Source organism: Bacillus rossius, assembly GCF_032445375.1.
Source record: "Bacillus rossius redtenbacheri isolate Brsri chromosome 9 unlocalized genomic scaffold, Brsri_v3 Brsri_v3_scf9_2, whole genome shotgun sequence".
Classification (NCBI taxonomy): domain Eukaryota; kingdom Metazoa; phylum Arthropoda; class Insecta; order Phasmatodea; family Bacillidae; genus Bacillus; species Bacillus rossius.
In genome coordinates, this window is record NW_026962013.1 from 25721449 (window position 1) to 25741815 (window position 20367).

General features: G+C 37.6%; 1 protein-coding gene and 1 long non-coding RNA gene across 2 annotated transcripts in view; one reads left to right on the top strand and one right to left on the bottom strand.

Annotated features, from left to right (window-relative positions):
* The window catches only part of LOC134542858 (suppressor of lurcher protein 1-like), a 443271-nt gene that overhangs the window by 418306 nt on the left and 4598 nt on the right, over positions 1-20367 (top strand). The window contains exons 10-13 of the mRNA XM_063387427.1: positions 6250-6436; positions 7715-7905; positions 9812-10019; positions 13587-13837. Coding sequence (XP_063243497.1) covers positions 6250-6436; positions 7715-7905; positions 9812-10019; positions 13587-13837 — 837 coding nt within the window. The remainder of the gene's footprint in view (positions 1-6249; positions 6437-7714; positions 7906-9811; positions 10020-13586; positions 13838-20367) is intronic.
* The window catches only part of LOC134542859 (uncharacterized), a 413602-nt gene that overhangs the window by 212585 nt on the left and 180650 nt on the right, over positions 1-20367 (bottom strand). The gene's annotated exons all lie outside the window — the stretch shown is intronic.

The following is a 20367-nucleotide window of genomic DNA, read 5'->3' on the forward strand; positions in this document are numbered from 1 at the left end:
GCCCATTTTGTTTCTTTCCATAATAATGAGTAAAGTTAACATTGTCATAGACATTTTATTATATTCGTTTGCCGTCCAAGTACAAATGTCACACTATATCGCACGTAATTATATTTTTTTACTAATTTGTTAGTTGTCATTTTATTTAAGTTATAAATAACAGTAATAAAAATTATTTTTTAATAGTCCAGAATAGAGATTGAGTTATTATTCATTTAATAGGGGTTTAAAATATGGTACTACATACATATTTATATTATCTTGTTGTCTTCTTTGTAACTTTACTGGAAGAATGGCATTTGGTATGTATGTTAACTCACAATGAAAATACTTCAGAAGTACTCAATTAACAGTGAACAACCTAGGGCCTATACTAATTTCATTATGTTCATGAAATATAATTGATATTACCAATAATGAACTGTATGTGTTTTGCGTAGAGATATCGTACGAACTGTATGTGGTACAGACCAACATTAGCTAAGACTCTGTAAATAAGTAATTTCAGTTAATGTGTAGAGAATATTAAAAGTTAGAAATAATGATATATATATAAAACAATGCAGAGTTATCAGCATAAAAATAGAAGTTGTTTTTACGTAGCGCCTACTGGAATGTATATTTTGTGTTGAATTATGTGGTATGATTAGTATTCTCTTATTGTAAGTGTGTTTTGTTAAAATCTTATAAAACATCACTTACTGTTCAAGGATTTTCATTTTTTTTATGATGATCTTACTTAAACAAGTTTTAATTATATTACACATGTATATTTTAAAATCATTTTAATGTATACTTATAGAATTGTAATAGGCTTTATACGGACTCTCACGATGCATGTGAGCATCTATAATTAATAGAGACCGGAAAAATTCGCGGATTCATTAGGCGATAGGCTAGAAATCAAATACATATACCTTTTAGATGATTTTGCTATTGGCTTACTGTTCATCTGGACGAATCTCAACCAATTATAAAACACCAACCAAAGATGGATCGAATCACAGACAAACAAGCTGAGACGACTAACAAGTCAGCAGCAAATGAACTGCCGTTATTTGCCCGAGTGTACAGGGGAATGTGCAGTCTATCCTGAAGGCCGTCGAAACCGCGAATTTTTCCGGTCCCTAATCTACATCAATATTATGGCCGTTTCACAAGATCAAATATTTATTGAATTCAATCTTTTGCATTCATTGTACATGATTTTCGATATGTACATTGAATTCAATACAAATTGAAGATGTTACTCAACTAAGCTTATTCTTATTAACTTATAAGTATTTTGTTTGTTCAGTACATAAAAGTAAAAGATTCGTTATTATTTAAATAATGAGCATCTTTAAGCAATAACGTTTTCAAAATATTTACATAAACATAATGGAATATATTTTTTAAATACTTTATATCTACGATCACATCAACGGCAGTATTATGTAATCAATGAGGTAATGAAATATCTTGAAAGGATATTTTCTTCTCTGTAAAGTAAATTTGTAATGCAGCCCTCTTAATGTTAGTCTTGTGAGTTATTTCGTCTTCTAATATGCTACAGCAATGTATAAAATTAAGTTTTGTTAGTTTTTTAGTCTTGTGTAATGTTAAAGTGTAATGTGATAAATTCAATAATTTTTTTGTAAGTTCGTATTCATAAAGGTAGGCTACATATCGTATTAAGATAAATAGTAATATTTGTAAATTTAAATTCTTTGAAACAACGTCGATAAGAGGTTCACCTACCTCTGTTAAACTGTATGATGGTGCATTGTAAAAAATTAGGTAGTCTGACTTAAGTGAGATTGTATTTAGATTGTGTGTGATGCATATGCAATATATAAGCATATGCATTTATGTTATTATCCTTTTAAAACGTTACATGATGAATTTCGTATACTTTTTAATGTCAACTAACATTATTTTTCACGGACTATTACATCCAGATAAAGAATAATTACCACATGTTTGAAGATTAATTGTATTCCGATACGTTTAAAGTATTAAAATTTTTAGTTTTAGTTTTAGATACGACTCATACTACATTTGTTAAAGTGAGGTTTCTTGATTCTGAATCCCTGCATCCGCAATTTCCTAGTGAGCCGCCGGTCAGATTGTCATCCTCTTAGATTGTCGAGGAACCAGATACATTTTTCGTCGAGTAAACTCGAGCTGTCAACCGTCCCACTAATCCTGTGATAAGGGTATAGTAGCTTTATCACGCGCTGCGGCTACAGTTCCTTCGGTTGAAAAAGCCACTAAATCTCACTGTTAAAAGAGAGAACTTCTAGAGCAGAATATTGGAAATAAACATTTACTGACACGGCCTCTTAATTGGGCCCGGAGTCGCTGCCAGCGTCGGAACAGCGCCGGAGACCAGAAACAAAGCACCGGCGGGGATTCGTTCACGACTCGTGGCTTCCGTCAGTTCCTCGTCACAGCCCTCCGAACAAACAGCGATACAAAGCAGCAGAAATACCGAGAGAGAGAAAAAATATATATATATATATTTCTTACGAGCAATTAAACCTTCAGTAATGTATATGATGAATATGTTTAGTTCACAATCCAAATATTAATGGTATATTTATTGACTTTTTGTTTATTTGCTACCACACATAGGATTTGCGGGTTGATATCGACAAAATTATTCGTCTGTAGCAATAATTGATCATTTTCCGTGTGATTTCAATTTAGTTGTTTCCTTTATACGATCTAATTATGCATATATGCATATATATATATAAACAGAAACTAGCTAACATAAACGTAATAGGGCGCTACATTTTGCACTTCCAAATTAAAAATTTTTAAAAGCTAATATGAAGGATGATTCTATAATAAAGACCTGAAAATAAAAGTACTAAATCACACGTACCTAAATTAATTTTTAGCGTAATGTCAAATATTTCCCCAAATTTTCTTTTCAGGTGTTAACTTTTTTCTGTACAAAAATACAGAGTGTCGTGTAACTACAAGTATTTGTGCACGTGTCGCTAATTTACGTACAAAAATATATCTGGACATATCATAAGTTAAATATCAGACACTTCGCCGAAATTTTTAAAACACCGGTATCAGCGCTCTTAGGCATGTCAAATTTGCATGCCCGTTTTTCTGGCAATTTGTAGTGAAAAAGGCTAAGAATTACCTGAATATAAAAATAAAATGTTTGAAAATGAACTAAACGCACCGCACATGTGGATAAATATATTTTCCCTGCATTTTATATTATAAATAGTTATTTAAAGTGTTAAACTACTTAGAATAATTTATTTTAACTCTTTGAGATAGCATGTGTAAAATTGCCTAGTTAAATCTCGTTTTTACTTGACTGATGCTTTTAATAAAAAAAAATATAATTAAAAAATTAAGGTTATCTATAAAACATTTTTACGTTTTCAATGCAACAAAAAAATTATGAATGTTTTTAACCAAGGCATCCAGTATTGAATAGCTTAGAACGAATTGTATACTGTTCCAACGAAGGTAATTATTTAATTATTTAGACCTTGAAACACAATTTTTCATCTTTTGCATTAATAAATTTATAGTCTAAACATTTTATTTGCACCAAGGTTTAAGATGATATTAAGATGGTTTCAAATAAATTTGAACAAATTTGATAGTAAGGAAGTATGTTTTTTTTAACCCCCCTCCTGTTTTAACTGTAATAGTTTGTCTCATTAAAAATTGTTTTAGCCAATGGTTTTAAATAATGTTTACGATTTTTACAATAAATATTAACGGATTTTGAAGTATACCTGCTAACTCATTATAATTTTTTTTCTTGGTCCAAAACAAATTTTTATACATTCGCCCACGTTTTAGTGCAATGAATAAGTAATAGTGTTTGAATAAAAAAAATGCACTACTTCCTTAGTAGGCATAATATGAAAAATCGTTCTAAGCTATTCAATGCTCGATGCATTGAGATAAAAACGTTGGAAACATTTTTGCTCTATGTAATATAGGAAAAAGTTTTATCAATCATATTTTGAATATTTGATATTGTAGAACATTTAAGACGCTATGTACATTAAGTTTTTAAAATGTTTACATTCAGTTTTTAGAATTTTCTAGAAGCTTATTTATAGAAGTTTCCAGAATAAGTAGGTACTTCGAAATCTACCTACTCCTGTAGGCTGAGCCGAAAGGGATTTATTTATTTTATTTTGATTTTGTTTTATTTGTCGTTAACAATTCACGTAGTTCTTCCACTCAGCCTGAACTCAATTTCCTGAGTGGTCACTCGTTGAAATATAGCGTAAGCTCACACAGGCGCGCGCTTCCCATTGATGAATATATAATGCATTTCGTTTCAAAGCAGAAACATACGAAACAGCAAACTTCCTCCCCCCCCCCCCCCACACACACACACATCTACACTTTAAAAATTATGTTTTCCGAGTTGAAGTACTTATTTTTTTTTAATTTACACATACTCTTCATACAAAATTTACTTTTACAAACGTAATAATGGTACAATTAAATGATGAAAATTACAGCAGCATTTTTAAACACTAAATATTTATGTGGAATGAATTATGTAATATAAATTTACCGTTTAAAATTTTCGTGTAAAATTTGTACCGATAACAAGTAAATTTCTAATATAGAAATACCAATTTCACATTGAGTGATTCAACAGTGGTGACAAAGAAACGTTTATCCTGAAGTTGTTTGACAAAAATGCTGTTACTTATTACACGTCAACCAACATCTTATTCTAATCAAACGAACCATCTTTGGTGTTTTATCAATATTGTCACATGTTTGTAAAACCAAATAAATTTTAGTCTACTGTAAATTTCTTTATTTGTTATAAATATATAAATAAAATTACAAAATATAATGTGTAAAAATACCTATCTTTAAAAATAATTTTTTTCTAGGGGAAAAATACACTAATACGTAAACGATACATTAGCACATATTCTTATAGACGCTACATCTTAATTGTTTTTATCGCTCGACTTCCTACGCAAAAGTAATTTACAGTTTTTTTTGGCTTTAATATAAGTGTTTGCGTTATTCAAACAAATGAAATTACTATTTTAAGGCCTATCCAAGGTTACAAAAAAAATTAATAATCTCTTATCTCAGAACCTAACCCCATATTAGTTTAATAAAAAGAATGGTCGAAGTCCCGGTATCTCATTAGGACGTGTTAAATTCTTCTCCTTTGTTCACTAGAGCGAACAGTTAAGAAAATCATGAGAGGAACTTTCTTCGCAAAACGGACATTACAACTTTTTCCGATAAACCTCTTCCAAAGCTAAGATCGTTTCTCATCGATAATCCACTAATTGATCATAATAATTAAGAAAAAGGTAAAAAAATAACACAAGCATAAATTAAATTATAATCTTTCATTGGTTGCTTACTGTGTAATGTACAACTTCATTATTTTTGTAGTAGTAGTATTGACGTCATTTTCCATTGTATAGTCATTCTAGTCATACATAATTGGTGAGGATCGCAGGTTCGATCACAACGCTCGGACTTACTCAAATACCTATGTGATCATCGATTTGGTATCCAAACGCCTCGGATTCCACTCCAATCTTGGAGAACTTATTACCTTTGTAAGTGATTGTGCAACGTAAATACCTAACTTAATAAATAACAGTGGGCAGTGAATAACGATTAATAAAACTATAATATTAGTCAAAAATAATTAATATGTTTGTCCACCAGATCTTTGTGTTCCACGGTTGTTTACACAAAAGAAATTACGAGATATAATCAGGAATTAGGAATCTGTATTTTAATTCTTATCTGCACAACGAAAATCTTTTAATCAATCTCTGCTTAAAACATAAACATAATTACAAGAAATTAATGCATTTTACATTTAAGTCGCAATACTTATCATAATATAATATATACAAAAATATCAATACTTTATATTTAAACACAATGGTATAATTGTAATTGAAAATAACCGGACATAATATTCACCAAGAAAATTACAATAATAAACGCTATATAATTTTTCTGTAAAAAAATAACTTTATGAACAACATTCTGATTTTATTTGTGAATTTTGGGCATTTTCTGCATTAAAAACTAGAAATAGTGTACTGAGTAACACTTTATTACTACGGATAATTTGTAGAAATAATTGCAACCCACATTTCCATCGCAGTGTTAAGTGTTGTAAAGAAAATATCATACTGAATTGTGAACACGACCATGCGCTGGCATCAGTGAGGATTCGCTGACGCCGCCCACGACACGGCGTTGTTTCAGCGTCCAACTGCGACCTGGTGGTGAGCAGCGACAGCTCGAAGAACGGGTCGCTCTCGTCGCCCGGCTTCCCGCAGCCCTACCCTCCCAGCAGCTACTGCCAGTACGACTTCCAAGGCCGCGGCAAGGAGCGGGTGCAGGTCGTCTTCAGCCACTTCAACCTGTACGCCTCCAGCGAGAAGAACCCTCTGTGAGTGCACCTGCTAAAGGTCGTCTTCACCCAATTGAACATTTACGCATATAGCGAGAAGAACCCAAAGTCAATACACCTGATGCATGTCGTCTTCAAGCATTTCAGCCTGTGGGCCTCCAGCCACTTCAATCCGTACGCCTCCAGCGAGAATAAGCCAAAGTAAGTACACCCACTATAGGTTGTCTTCAGCCACTTCAACCTGCATGCTTCCAGCGAGAATAACACAGTAAGTAAACCTGCTAAAGGTGTTTCAACCACTTCAAACTTTATGCCTTCATCGAGAAGAATCTGCCGTGTGTACATCTGCTAGAGGTCATGTTTAGCCACCTCAACCTGTATGCCTTCAGTGAGTGTGTTCACCTGCTGAAGATCATGTTCAGCTACTTCAACCTGTACGCCTCCAGCGAGAAGAACCTACAGTTAGTACGCCTACTAGAGCCACTTTAACCTTGAGAGGAACCCACGGTAGGTAAACCTGCTGCTATAGGTTGTCTTCAGTCACTTCAACCTGCACGCCACCAGCGAGAAGTTCCCACTGTGAATATATCGACTTGTATGCCTTCAGCGAGGGAAATCTACTGTTAGCACACCTGCTAAATGTTGTTTCCCTCCTCAGTAGAGTATCCGAACGGTTAGCCTTACTGGACCAGCTCCCGAGGCGTTTCCTGCGTCCCGTACCGTGGCAGTTACCGTGTTAGCTCGCGGGATAACAGACCATACAAGCTTAAAAGTGCGAGAACAATCTAGGCAGTAGTGCGGGACGACCCTTGTTGATGCTGGGAGTCCTCGCTGAAGGGTTTTCTCTATCAGCCCAGTTATCACGGTGAGGATTAATACAGGCAGTTGGTGACACTGGTCGCTTAGAGCATGTCTGGAAGAGTCCCCACCCCGTGGAGTGAGTGGTGGAACAGCTCTGGTACTAGCCTGGACAGCTGGTAGAGGCTTCGGCCAGATCACAGTCTCTCTGGGTCATCGGAGGGGTCCCAGAGATGTGGTCCCAGAGTGCCTGGTGGTACTTGCAGGATGGGGATTCCTTTGAGTCAACCATAGGTCAGCCGAATGGGTTGGCGATGATGCTTGGTTGTGTTGCCTCAGACTCTCATTGTAGCTTCTCCTCAAACACTTCCGAGTTGCGTGACTCGTGTTTGGTTTTGAATCAGCCCTTCCCAGGGAGCCGTCGCCGTCAAATCCCACACGTTAAAACACCTGGCGCAGTTGTAGATTTATATCTGTTATAACCGCTTGTATGTGTGTGTGTTTGTTTTTTGATGACAGCTGTGACAGCATCGACTCGCTGGTGGCTTTCGTGCATATCAGCGGCCGCAAGGAGAAGATCGACGCGTTCTGCGGCACGGCCCTGCCCAAGCCCATCATGTCGAACGGACCCAGGCTCATGCTGGAGTTCCGAGGCATATACTCCTCACCATATTCCACAGGCTTCAAGGCCACCTACAGCTTCACAGAGAGTAATTTATCTATTATAATTATTATTTTGCTGCCTCGATTTTAAATTTCGTTGAGAGGCTATTTAAAGGTGACCAAATTTGATCAAAAGTAAAATAATTTAAAATTTATTCTAAATCTGGCTGTATTGTACAATAACATTTGTGCAGATTACATTTAGCGTACACATTTTGTTTTGGATTTTATTTACGTTGATGCTTGCAATACGCAAATGTTAATTGATGTTTTTACGTCTTTATGAGTGCCCAGTACATAATGACTAATTCCTTAAGAGTCATATTTTAAATTGTGATTGAAAATACCTGCCTAAATCTATATTACGTGTTGTGATTGGCTGACGTCATCACAGCGCGCATTTCAATGCTTTAACGTTTTATGCCTAGCCTGGATTGTTGAGATACTTGAACGCTAAGACAGAGGCATGCTGGTTAATAGTACTAAAGTTGATTCCGGGACATTATGACTAAGGTACTGACCGTCTTAAACATACAAACTTGTGTGTGAGTTAAACACATAATCAATTATTGTTGTGTTTAAATGTTGCCTAAGAACACGGACTGTAATTAGTGATAATTTGTTCTATCAGTGCGTCAAGACAAGTGCAAAAATTGACTTAAATATGTTGGTGTCTTTTTCGGTAGACATCTTGCACGTTTGGTAAGTCCATTTCTGCAGATTTTAGTGACGTCAAGTGATTTTTGAAACTTTAAAGTACTCGTACAGGCTCTAAAACCTCTTAAACAGTGGCACATGATTTTTAATTACTTGTATGTGCAATTTTAACTCTATGACTCATATATTTTATTACAAAACTTAAAAATAATATTAACTAAAATACTCTGATTCCCAAGTCCATAAATTGAGATAAGACCTTACGCCTCTTTGACTGAACTATGGACAATTTAAATTCATTTTCATTTTCAAATTTTTCCTGAGATTTTAAGATTTTCATTGAATCCTGAACATTTGTACAGTTTGTGTTCACCGTACTAGCAACGATATAGGCATAATTCGGCACACAGATTTTGTTTAAGTAATAAATTGGAATTTCTTTTGAAAGTAAAATATTCCAAACGATAACAAATTATATGTCATGTTACTGTATCATTTTTGTTGCGTATTTTTTCCCGATATTTTGTTGTGTAATACCATAGTAAAGAGTGTGTTATTGTTTTATGTCATGTATGTTGTGTCTCCAATTAATTTCGAATAATTATTTCGTTACTATTGAAAATATTTTAGTTCGTTCACTTCCAAGGTACTTCGTTATGTGCGGTCATTGGCAAAATAAAAAGCAAGAATATTTCCCGTCAAAACCTATTTAATTATTTGAGTTCAATGTTAATTTTGATAATTTTATTAAATACTGTACATGTAATTTAACAGTTACCATATCTGCTGATAAACATAAAGGTGTAAAATGTCCCGATAAATTTCACAAGAAACTGTTATAATACAAATGGTCACTAAATCACATTGTAATTTTACAATAACGCAACTTCAGAGTAAGAGGAAATACGCAGCGTAAGTCAGTTAAACCAATTACCATTTAATTTATAATTGTTAACATTAACTGAGCGAGAGCGAAAACCTTCAAGATGCTTTGTGTGCTCGCTTTCGTTTTTTTTTTTTTCGCTTTTTTGTTCTTTTCTTGTTTATTTCATTTAGCATAACTCTTTACTTTATTGAGATTTCAAAATAACTGAAACGTTTTGTCATTTATTGTTCATTATCAAACCACTGCTAATTATTCAAGGAACGGGAACCGATATTTTCATTCGATGTTTAGTAAGAGTACAGTATCGATACTTTTCATTCGATACCGTGACCCTACGTACGTGCGCTTATCTCAAATGATTTTTTTTTCCCGGCTGACGCGCTGAGTGCGCGGGATGCGTTCGTTCCCAGACTTCGGCATTCGGGCGGGCCGCCAGCTGAGCGACTACCCGTGCGCCTTCGAGTTCGACAGCAACGTGACTCGCAACGGCTCGTTCCACAGCCCCAACCACCCGGGCTACTACCCGCGCGACACCGAGTGCCACTTCTTCTTCCACGGCGGCGCCAGCGAGAAGGTCCGCCTGCGCTTCGGCTACTTCGACGTGGAGGGCGTCGCTCCGTGAGTGTCTCGTACCCAGTGGCGTAGCCACGATTTGTGTATGGGGGGGGGGGTGTTAAGAAGCATGCCACCCCCCCGTATTAAAGCGGGGGGTTGAGGGGGTCCTCCCCCGGGAAAATGTGGATTTTAAGGTGTAAAATAGTGCTATTTTAGCAGTTTTTGGTACTTAAATTTAAATATTGTAATAGTAAAAACTTTATTAATTTAAATATGAAATTTGTTTGAGTGATGAATAAGAAATTAATTAAAGATTTGGTGCTAAACCCCCCCCCTGGCTCCGCCTCTGCTCGTACCTGCTCCCCCCCCCCCCCCCCACTCCCGAAACACTCTTCCTAAAGTTCTCCACGGCTTACGTGGACGCAAAGGTCGTTTCCCATCTTTTGCTATCCTGGGTATAACCTTCACGATCTTCTTACCATCTATTGTAGTGCGTGCCATGATGTAAATTATGAAAATCTTCTCTCATTTCTCCCACAAGTTTTTCTGGAAGTATGTGGACGCAAATGTCCGTCCCCATCCTCCGCTATCCTGGACTAATCGTCTCTTTCTTCCTACCCTATACTATAATCCGTGTCATGTCAACTTGGTCGCTTTAATCCAACGAGTTATAATCGACGTGCGTACGTGGGAGCAAAGCCCATTTTCTATCCTGGGGTAACATTCGTTATCTTCCCAATTTGGTCGCAATCCTCCAAAAAAATTTCCTTGGCGTACGTGGGTCCATAGCCACCATTTACTACCGTGGACTAACAACCTCCGCTTTTTTCTTACCCTCTACTTTGGTCTGTGGCATGTCAACTTGATAGCATTTAACATGTTTCACTTACAGTAACATAAATTGTTACTAACTTAACGTATTATATGTTCATATGAAAAAAATGTAGTTTTCAATAGAGAAATATTTAATATTGTTTTAATCTGTCAAGTAGTTTTCGAGTTTACTTCTTAGAAACAAAAAAAAATATCTCAAAAATACTTTGTTTAAATGTAAAGTATAGATCATGTCGATTGTGACATGCGCGTGCTGGGGCCTACTCGTGACGGAACAATCTTGCAGCCACGCACAAGGAACCAGTTGCCACTGCACACTGGGGAGCACGCTCATTTCATAACGACCAATCACGAGCAAGCGACAAGGCAACAGCGTTAGGTCAAATGCAGAACGTGCTCTCCAGTTGCTAAGCTTATTTTTTTTATTCTTGATGTTTTCTTTTAATCAATCATTGAAAAATTATGCTATACTATGGTGTCAGTTTTAATATGGAGTCCTTGGTGAGAATGGTTGCGCAACATCAGTACGAAAATGTTCAGATTAACTGAAACGCATTATACGTTCCAGTGATTGTTGACATCATCCAAGAAGCAAGCCTGGTCAGCCCGAAGAGAACAGTAGCTTGATTCGCAACAGCTGACCAGACGCCGCTGTTATCATTATCATTAGCAATGTCGGGTACACGAACTCGTCCGAAACACGCACCCCATATCACACCGAGCGACGCAACGGTAAGGACACAGTTTCGAATCCCTGTCCATCCAGCTTCCTTTCGGTTTCCCATGGTTTCCCCGAAATCATTCCGGGAGAATGCTGGGATAGTTCCCCCCTGACTTCAAACTATCTTCGCTGACGAAGCTGAACCGCGTTGAAACAGTAGACTGTATCGAGGATTTGTCCTGCATTGCAGCGGGCATCTTTCAGGGTTAAAATATCATCTCAAACCAAGAGCTAGAGCTCTCCCTCTCTGTATTGACTTGCCACGGGACTTTCTTGTGGTGGTCAATCATGAGATTACTCCTCGTATTTTCTCTAGTGACAGCCAATCAGACGATAGCAGCCATTGAAGTCATTCTCCCAATTGGCTGACACTAGAACCAATAGGAGGAGGAATCTCGTGGTTGGCAACCTGATGAAGATCACTGGCATATATATATATATATATATATATATATATATATATATATATATATATATATACACACACACCTACTTCCTTCTAATTTTTTTGACGTGACAACGTCTAATAAATCGATGAACGCCGGCTTCACGCACGAAAAAGTGTCCCACTACGGATGTCCCACTACGGATGTCCCACTACGGATGTGTCCTGTTTGCTCATTATACGCATGCGTGGCATCTCTCTTCATGCTCATTGTACGCATGCGTGGCATCTTTCTTCCACTCGATTGGAACAACCATCGATTTGACTTTTCAATCATATTTTCGTCGTTTGAATTAATATTATGTAATTTAACGTTCGTCCACCGATTTTTAGCACAATCGGTACGGTTATTTAAAAGCAATGTTTTACAGTTACACATAATAATTCAAATTACACCCGGGATCTTTTGCACAATGTTTTAAATGTCTGTAAAGTCGGTTTACGGACGATAGTTTAACGTGACAACGTCATAACAAAACATTGATGAAATGATTGATCCAAAATAAAATGAAATATCATATTCGGCCTGAGACTGAGCCGTAATAGGTTTTTGCAACCAAACCATTTAGGCATTAAAAATATTATGTTCTTTGAGGAAGAAATTTTTTTAAATTTTTCTATCTTTTGTATGATAAAATCTACCTCTGCATACTTTTATGAATAAAATCGAATAATTTTTATTGAATTATCACTATTTTGTATGTATACAAAGGAGTGAAATGGAATCTACAATTTAATTAATAAATTTACTTTTATTTGCATTCATTAATTCAAATATATTTATTATTTTTGAAGTGTCGTGCACGCCGTATTTATTTTTACAATTACAAAATAAATTCGTAGCTGACGAGATTCGAACCAATTACCTTTGATTGGATGTTATCCATGCTAACCACACGTCTACGAGACCATATTGAGATTAATTATTGTTTCAGATGGTATAAATTAATAATATTCCACGCACGATATTTGTTTGAATTTCTTTTAACTAGCATATTCTCTGTTGGACTCGAAATATTTACACGCTCGTGGGCTCATAACTATAATACGGTGTGTGATTTAGTTAATCAAATAATAACTTATGACAAATAATTACCAATGTCAAACTAAAGCGTGAAAAGTATCATACCAGCAATAAATATTTAGTTATACAGCTAAAACAATACTCATACAACACTGTTTAAATATACTGATTTACACTAGTAATTAAAATAATATGTACTTGTAAGAACGCCATTTCCTTGCGAAGATAATCCCGTGGCGCGGTGCACAACAATAACCTCGATCCCCGTTGTGTTGTCGTCTGCCCCAAGCCGTGTGTGGCGACATGCGCAGGCGTGTCCCAACCGGCGCGACCGGCCTATCCCTGCAGCATGGCGAGGTGAAACCTGAGCAGTACGCCACCACGTGCCGGCCGCGTTCTCTGTACCGTCCGCAACATACCAGAGAGATGCCACGCATGCGTAAACAGGACACATCCGTAGTGGGACATCCGTAGTAGGACATCCGTAGTGGGACAATTTTTCGTGCGTGCAGCCAGCGTTCATCAATTTATTAGACGTTGTCACGTCAAAATATATATATTTCCAGTGCAGACTTGTTAGTGGTGTTTGTCCGTCTGCACCTGCAGGTGCGAGGCGAGCACGGCCAGCGACTATGTGGAGTTCTCCAACTTCATGGCGCGCGACCGCAAGTACCCGCGCCAGTGCGGCCAGCAGCCGGCCTTCGACGTCGAGTCGGACCGCAAGTTCTTCCGCGTCACGTTCCGCTCCAACGACCGGCTGGACGGCACGGGCTTCCGCGCCTCCTACCAGTTCCTCGACAAGGCGGGCCCGCTTCAGGGCGGGCCGGCGCACAAGAGCCGCGCCCCGCGGCGACCAGGTGAGGCGGGGTGAGCTGAATTGTTGCCCCTTGGAAGGGCAGCCCATCAGGATTTTTCTGACAGTGGTGTTTTTGAAAGGTTGTCTGAATTGTTGCCCCTTGGATGGGCAGCCCTTCAGGATTTTTCTGATAGTGGTTAGGTTAGGTTAGGTTAGGTTAGGTTAGGTTAGGTTAGGTTAGGTTAGGTTAGGTTAGGTTAGGTAAGGTAAGGTAAGGTTAGGTTAGGTCACTTTAAAAACTAACCACTGTCAGAAAAATCCTGAAGGGTTGCCCATCCAAGGGGCAACAATTCAGACAAGCTTTCAAAAACACCACTGTCAGAAAAATCCTGATGCGCTTCCCTTCCAAGGGGCAACAATTCAGACAACCTTTCAAAAACACTACTGTTATAAAAGCTACCCATCCAAGGGGCAAGTTTTCAGGATTATTTAAACTCTTAAAGGAGCGTGTTTTCAGAAATTGGATGGGCTGCCCTTCCAGTCTCTGTACAAATAAACCACTGTCAGAAAAATATTTAAGGGCTGCCCTTCCAATTTACAACAATTCAGTCGCCCCGTGAGGCGTGTGGCCTCGGCGACCTCGCGCCGCCAAATACACGTGCAGTACGAAACCCGGACACGTCATTTTACGTTGTAATCTTTATAATAATGCCGAGCTTCATAAATATACGCCAGTTGTGTTTTCCACTGTGTACTTTCCTGGACGCGAATCACAACTATTTTCTGCACCCGCCACTAGGGAATTCGCCGCCGAAACAGCTACGTCAACTATCGAATCATTCCATTTTGCAGACTGAAATTTCCAACTATGTATATAATGAAACGGCTCCGATAAAAACGAAAAAGACTTGAAACAATTACTAAATCCAGGCTTTGGACGTGATTTTCGACAATTCTGCCCATCTTATTAAAAAAATTATCTTCAAACAGTTAACACTATAAAGCTTCCCTTCGGCTGTATGAACTGAACGCTGGTTAAAAATTGTCCAGGGATCTTCGTAATGTTACAGACACTGAGTTACTTACTTTAAATATGAATCCAAAAGAATATTTTTGGTATATTATTAAAACATTAAAAAACTTCAGCAAGAACACAATTTTTTTTCCCCACGTTTGGGTTTACCTTTGTTTATAACGAAACATACACCCTGGATGACGAGATTCGGCGTAGATTCTACAAAGATTCAGTTATTGACAACAACGAAAAAATCTTTGTTTTTTTATTATAATTTTCAGTTGAGAATTCCGTAAATTTACTTTAATTTCCAACAGTGCGCCGACCACTTTGTCGTGAAGCCTCTGCAGATGTGCCGCGACGTTTTGCTGAATAGAACAATGTCGTTATTTATTATAACGTACGATTGACGATCACAGACTTTTGCAGTCCTTGTCTGATGTTTCTTATCTTGTGGTTCCACCCAGATGATGGCGACTGCAATGTCGACAGAAACGTTGGAGAACCGAACATTTTTGACGCGGCTACAGCCAAGAAACCCTTGTGCGATTTAAAATAAACACAATCACATGTGCAGACTGTATAAATAAATTGGTTTATTCCCAACACAACTTTTTTGATGGACATTATGATACATAGATGTAAAAAAATCCTATCAATCAAAAATCGACATGCTACAAATATTTAGCAACAATAAGCTTCTTCCACAAAACATATATGAATAGAACGAAACAATATGGAAGCACAATTGGTAGTTTCCGATAAAACCTGGATTTTAAGTAAAAAATAATTAAAAAATTGAAAAAAAAATTACCGCAGTTTTTATCAGTTTACGATTAGGTTGCAGTTCTCCAGAAAAATGTTGATAAACGGTGAATCAAAATATTGGAAAGATTTGCAACAATGATTATGCATAAGGAATGCAAATTCTAACAACAAACTTCTGATGCAGGTGCATCACGAAAGAAAGTATATAATACGACATTCGTACGACATATGATCTGAAGTTCTTCTGAAAACTGGTATAAGCCATGGAAGCTGGAGCTGGACAACTGGTTTATATATATATATATATATATATATATATATATATATATATATAATAGTATGTTAGTAGGTATGTATGACGCCAATAAACACCGACACCTTTTACCGATCGCCATGAAAGTTTTAACATCGAAATGTTTTTTTTTTCTCGTGGAGAAGGAGAATTTTCGTGGAGAATTTATCGGTGCCATCAAATTATTTAATTGAAAAAAGTAAGTGGGTAACATCGCGTAACAGAAATTTATGGAAAATAAGGTGGTTACCCTGAGCATGACGACTGCAATATTAATCGAAATGTTGGTAAACTCTTAACTTCTGACGAGGCTAAAACCCTCAACGAAGAACTTGCCCCCCCCCCCCCCCCCCCCCCGAAATAAGCAATGAAATAATTTTATGTGCATGGCAAGTTTTGTGGTAGTGGTAGAAGTTGGTTCAGTTAGAAATTATACGGACGTTGAGTATTTCATCTTAAACACGTTCTTTATCAATTTCGACAAACCAGCTTTTCAGCTCCACCTTCAAAGGTGTGTACCGCCTTTGAAAAAACTTTCGATCATTAGTCGTACATATGTTTTCAGATACTTTTTTACACTGTGATGAACTTACGGCCGAAGTTTGTAGGACGAATTCAGACTGTATACGGAGTTTTTAGAAAAGTAAAGATACAGACATCGGGAAAGGAAAAGTTTTGGTGAGCGCGTTGGCAACACGGATCGTAACCTTGAACCTTTCACTTCCCCCACCCCCTCGTTTTCATTCTATATTTCTACACTGGTGTGGTTCGAGTAGTACATTTTATAATGGCTACGTCAATTCAGTAGCAGCAACTATATAAAAATAAGGCACGTATTAATAAGTAATTTGTAATAAAAGATTTATCGATGAAGAAAATTAATGTATGTGTGTCATTGTAGCTCTACTTTTCGGAAACTCCCTCGTATATAAGTGGCTCTCAACTGATGGAGTTTAAACTGTGTTAGTTCAACCTGTCGGTTGAGAGCAGGCCTCTATGGATCAGTCGGACGTACGCCAACTTTCAGTGCGAAGGGTTCTGGGTTTGAGTTCCAGTTTATAGAGAGGTGTAAATTTGTAATTGAAAATATTTGGTCAGAAAAATAGTCAATGTCAATGAAACTGTCATAATAATAATAATAATAATAATAATAATAATAATAATAATAATAAGTAACAAAGGAGATAATGGGTGGCTTGTTGATGATTAAAAAAATCACCAATGAGCCAAACATTTTTTTTTTAAATTAAATAAGTTGTTATATCTTCTGGCCGGTGAATCAAAGGTCCCTGATTGGATCTTCGGCTGAGTCGGGTGATTATTTTTCACTTTTGGAAATTTTCTTCCTCGGGTCCAGAACAATTTTGTTAAAGTTAACCTAACTTTGTTTTAGACCACCAACGAACACCACGTTCCGTTTCTAATAAAATACCTTAAATATCCTTAATTTTATTCCATGGATATCGAGAAACGAAAATACAAATTAGATGATATTTTATTAAAATTTATAAATGTATTAAAGAGACATAGTCCCTGAACCCGAATAATTCTAAAATACTCTATATCCTGATATCATTCGGGACAAAACTACATTTCTTTGGTTTTATACTGTTTGGTTGGTAGTGTGAGAATCATTAGTGTCCAATTTCGGAAGGAAAAATAATGAAGGAATCATGTTTAACCTGGGAGTGAAATCTCTGTTTACTTCTGTACTCTGTGCCGTTAATTAGTAAATTCGACACGATATATTTTAAATTTTTATTATGATTTTGAATTTTTTTGTGTGGAAATTTTATTTGCTCTACTATAGTGTAATTTTAATTTGTTAGTCTGGTGTACTCCTCTGAGTTAAACTTTGTCTCAGTGCTCTGAAGCCCCTTTCCCATCGGCGTATCGGATATTTTGCTGGCCAAATCCCTGACTGGCTGACAGCTTACCATTTCCCCCGCCTTCAGTCACGCCTCAAGCCTGTAATATCATTTCTCTTCGTGACCCTAACTGCATAGACAAGCCTGTAGCTTGCAGGCGACCAGTTCTCAGAGACGAGCTGAGATTGGCCTTTTTCATCACGTATTAGTGTTATGTTCGCTCCTCTGCAGCCACGACGGGACGCTTGTTCTCAGCGTCGTTGCACTTTTACCCTCCCCCCCCCCCTTCTCAGTTCCAAGTAAGACCAATGACCGGTCGTAACCCCCTGGGCACCGGTGACCATTCTCAAGGTCTCCGCGCAAAAACGAGTGCCCCAGAACTGATAGCAAGCGCTACCTAGCGACCAAGTCGCGAACTTCTCCGCTAGTCTACCCTCTAGGGCGCCAGAGAGCAGCACCTGCTCTCCCTTGAGTTATATGGACGCCCGGGGCGAGTCGATTGTTTTCAACTCAGACCCCCCCCCCCCCCCGACAGAGTTCTCTAGGGTCGCCCAGTGATGCCAACTTCAAAACTCCTGGCAAAGTTTTGTCCGCCCGCATTCGGGCAAGTTCGGAATCTTTCGGCGGCCCAGACCTCCCTCCACCTGTAAGAGCCAGCGCACACTTTTAATTACGAGACGCGTTTCTCCGTGGGTCACTTCGCGCCGCGACTGCAGACGGACCGTTTGATTATCGGCGAGTCGACGAGACTCTGCAAAACTTCCATCCGGCCGCAACCGACTATGTATTCGCCTAAATGAGGGATGCTATCTCTATAATCTTTTTCAAGTAGTTTAGTCCGTCTGCGTTGTATAAAATGTAATAGTTATTTTTTTTAGCTTTTTTTTTTAAATTAGAAATCATCCGCGTCCTGCCGCGCAATTCGCGAGCTCCAGACCCTGGCTGACTCCACGACTGCAGCGTGCTGGGCAACTCCCCTGTTTTGGTGAGTGATAATTCGCGACACCCCCCTTTTTTTTTCCCTTAAATTTTTTTGGGCATTTTCTGCCCCATAGACTGCCTGTATACAAGTTCTAATCAGTTTTGATTTGGACTGTTGCAGACAGGGTCGATGACGGGGAGAGACTGATTGCTCTCATCTCGTGCCCCCCCCCCCCCCCTTCTGTTCCGTGGGTCACATTAGAAGAAACGTTTCTACTACCCGACGTGATCGTTTGAAGACCCCAGGTGGTAATGTAAATTCAACATTTCCCCCTTACCTAGCTACGAACTATCTTAAGCGGATGACCAACCCACCAGCGACCAGTGTTTTCCTCAAGAACATGTAGAACGAATAGAACTAATTATCAATGTAATCATCGGATCCATCCAATTGTGGTTGTGAAACTCATAATGCAAATGTTTATATTTCAAACTAAGAATGTAAATTGTTTTAAATAATCGCGGGCCGGCCCATTTTCGATTTTCTTTTTGTTAATCTTTGAAACTTGTTAAAACCTTTTGTATGTAAAATAATGGAAACAAGATAATTCATCAGGGCAAATAAAACAGGGAAACTATAGATCAAGTTAATCATGTAGTTTTTATTTATTGATTTTAACGATCCACCAACTTCCTCCTTGTCTGTTACAGGAAGTTCCTAAATTTTTGTTTGTTATCCACCTCGCGCCGCCTCTGGTAAATCAATTTATTTAACTTATTTTTCTTACCCAGCAGTTTCCAAGGCTCCTTTTAAAATTATTCAATTTTGAGGCACGAGGGGTCTTTGTGGTTCTGCCCATAATTTCTGTGTGGTGTCTCGGAAACACGTTAGCACAAGAAATGCAGGCGGATATCCTTGTGTAGTCTCTTCGCCTCCATACTGCGGAAGGAAGTGCCAAACCACAGCAGTATCATCTCGTCCAGTACGCCTATCAAGCCATTGTCATTTCCCCCTCCCCCCGCCAACGTCGATGACTGAGGGTTCAAACAAGATCCGGGCCCATCAGCCTATCACCACCATCGAAACTCACTTCAGTACAAAAAAATATCATGTATAAAAAAAATCTTATAGTCGAGTAGATACTCAAGGAGCGGGGAAAATATTCAACTTATTAACTTATTCTTATTATAAGTTATAAGGAAAAAATGTAACTCTAAATAACCTTTTAAACTTTATGTTAAATTCTTGGAGGCAACGCCATTGTTCTGCGTTGCCACGAATGTTCGAGTAGCATATCATCCGGATCACTAAAGGAAGGTGTGTTAAAGTAATAGGTTGACACCGGCTGTACAAGAAAATAATATATAACAGTCTGAAACTATAAAAAAATACATCTAAAATTTAAAGATATTATAAATTTGTAACAGGGATCGTCCCTTCAAAATATCAATGTAAATTAATAATATTTTATTGCTGTGTGGTTATAAATAGGTGTGTATGTAAGTCTTGTAAAAATTAGTTGCTTTAATATTTAATGTTAATTTGTTATACTTAATTAATTTTAAATATGTAATTTTTTCTCATAAATAAGGTATTTTCAAATTTGTTGTCATCTAAGAAATTTGTACAGCTTTAATAAGGTTTTTAGATTTTTTGTTTTGTTTCTTTACTGCACAGATTAATTTTGTTGGCAAAATCATTGTAGAATAATAAGTTTCGTTATGTG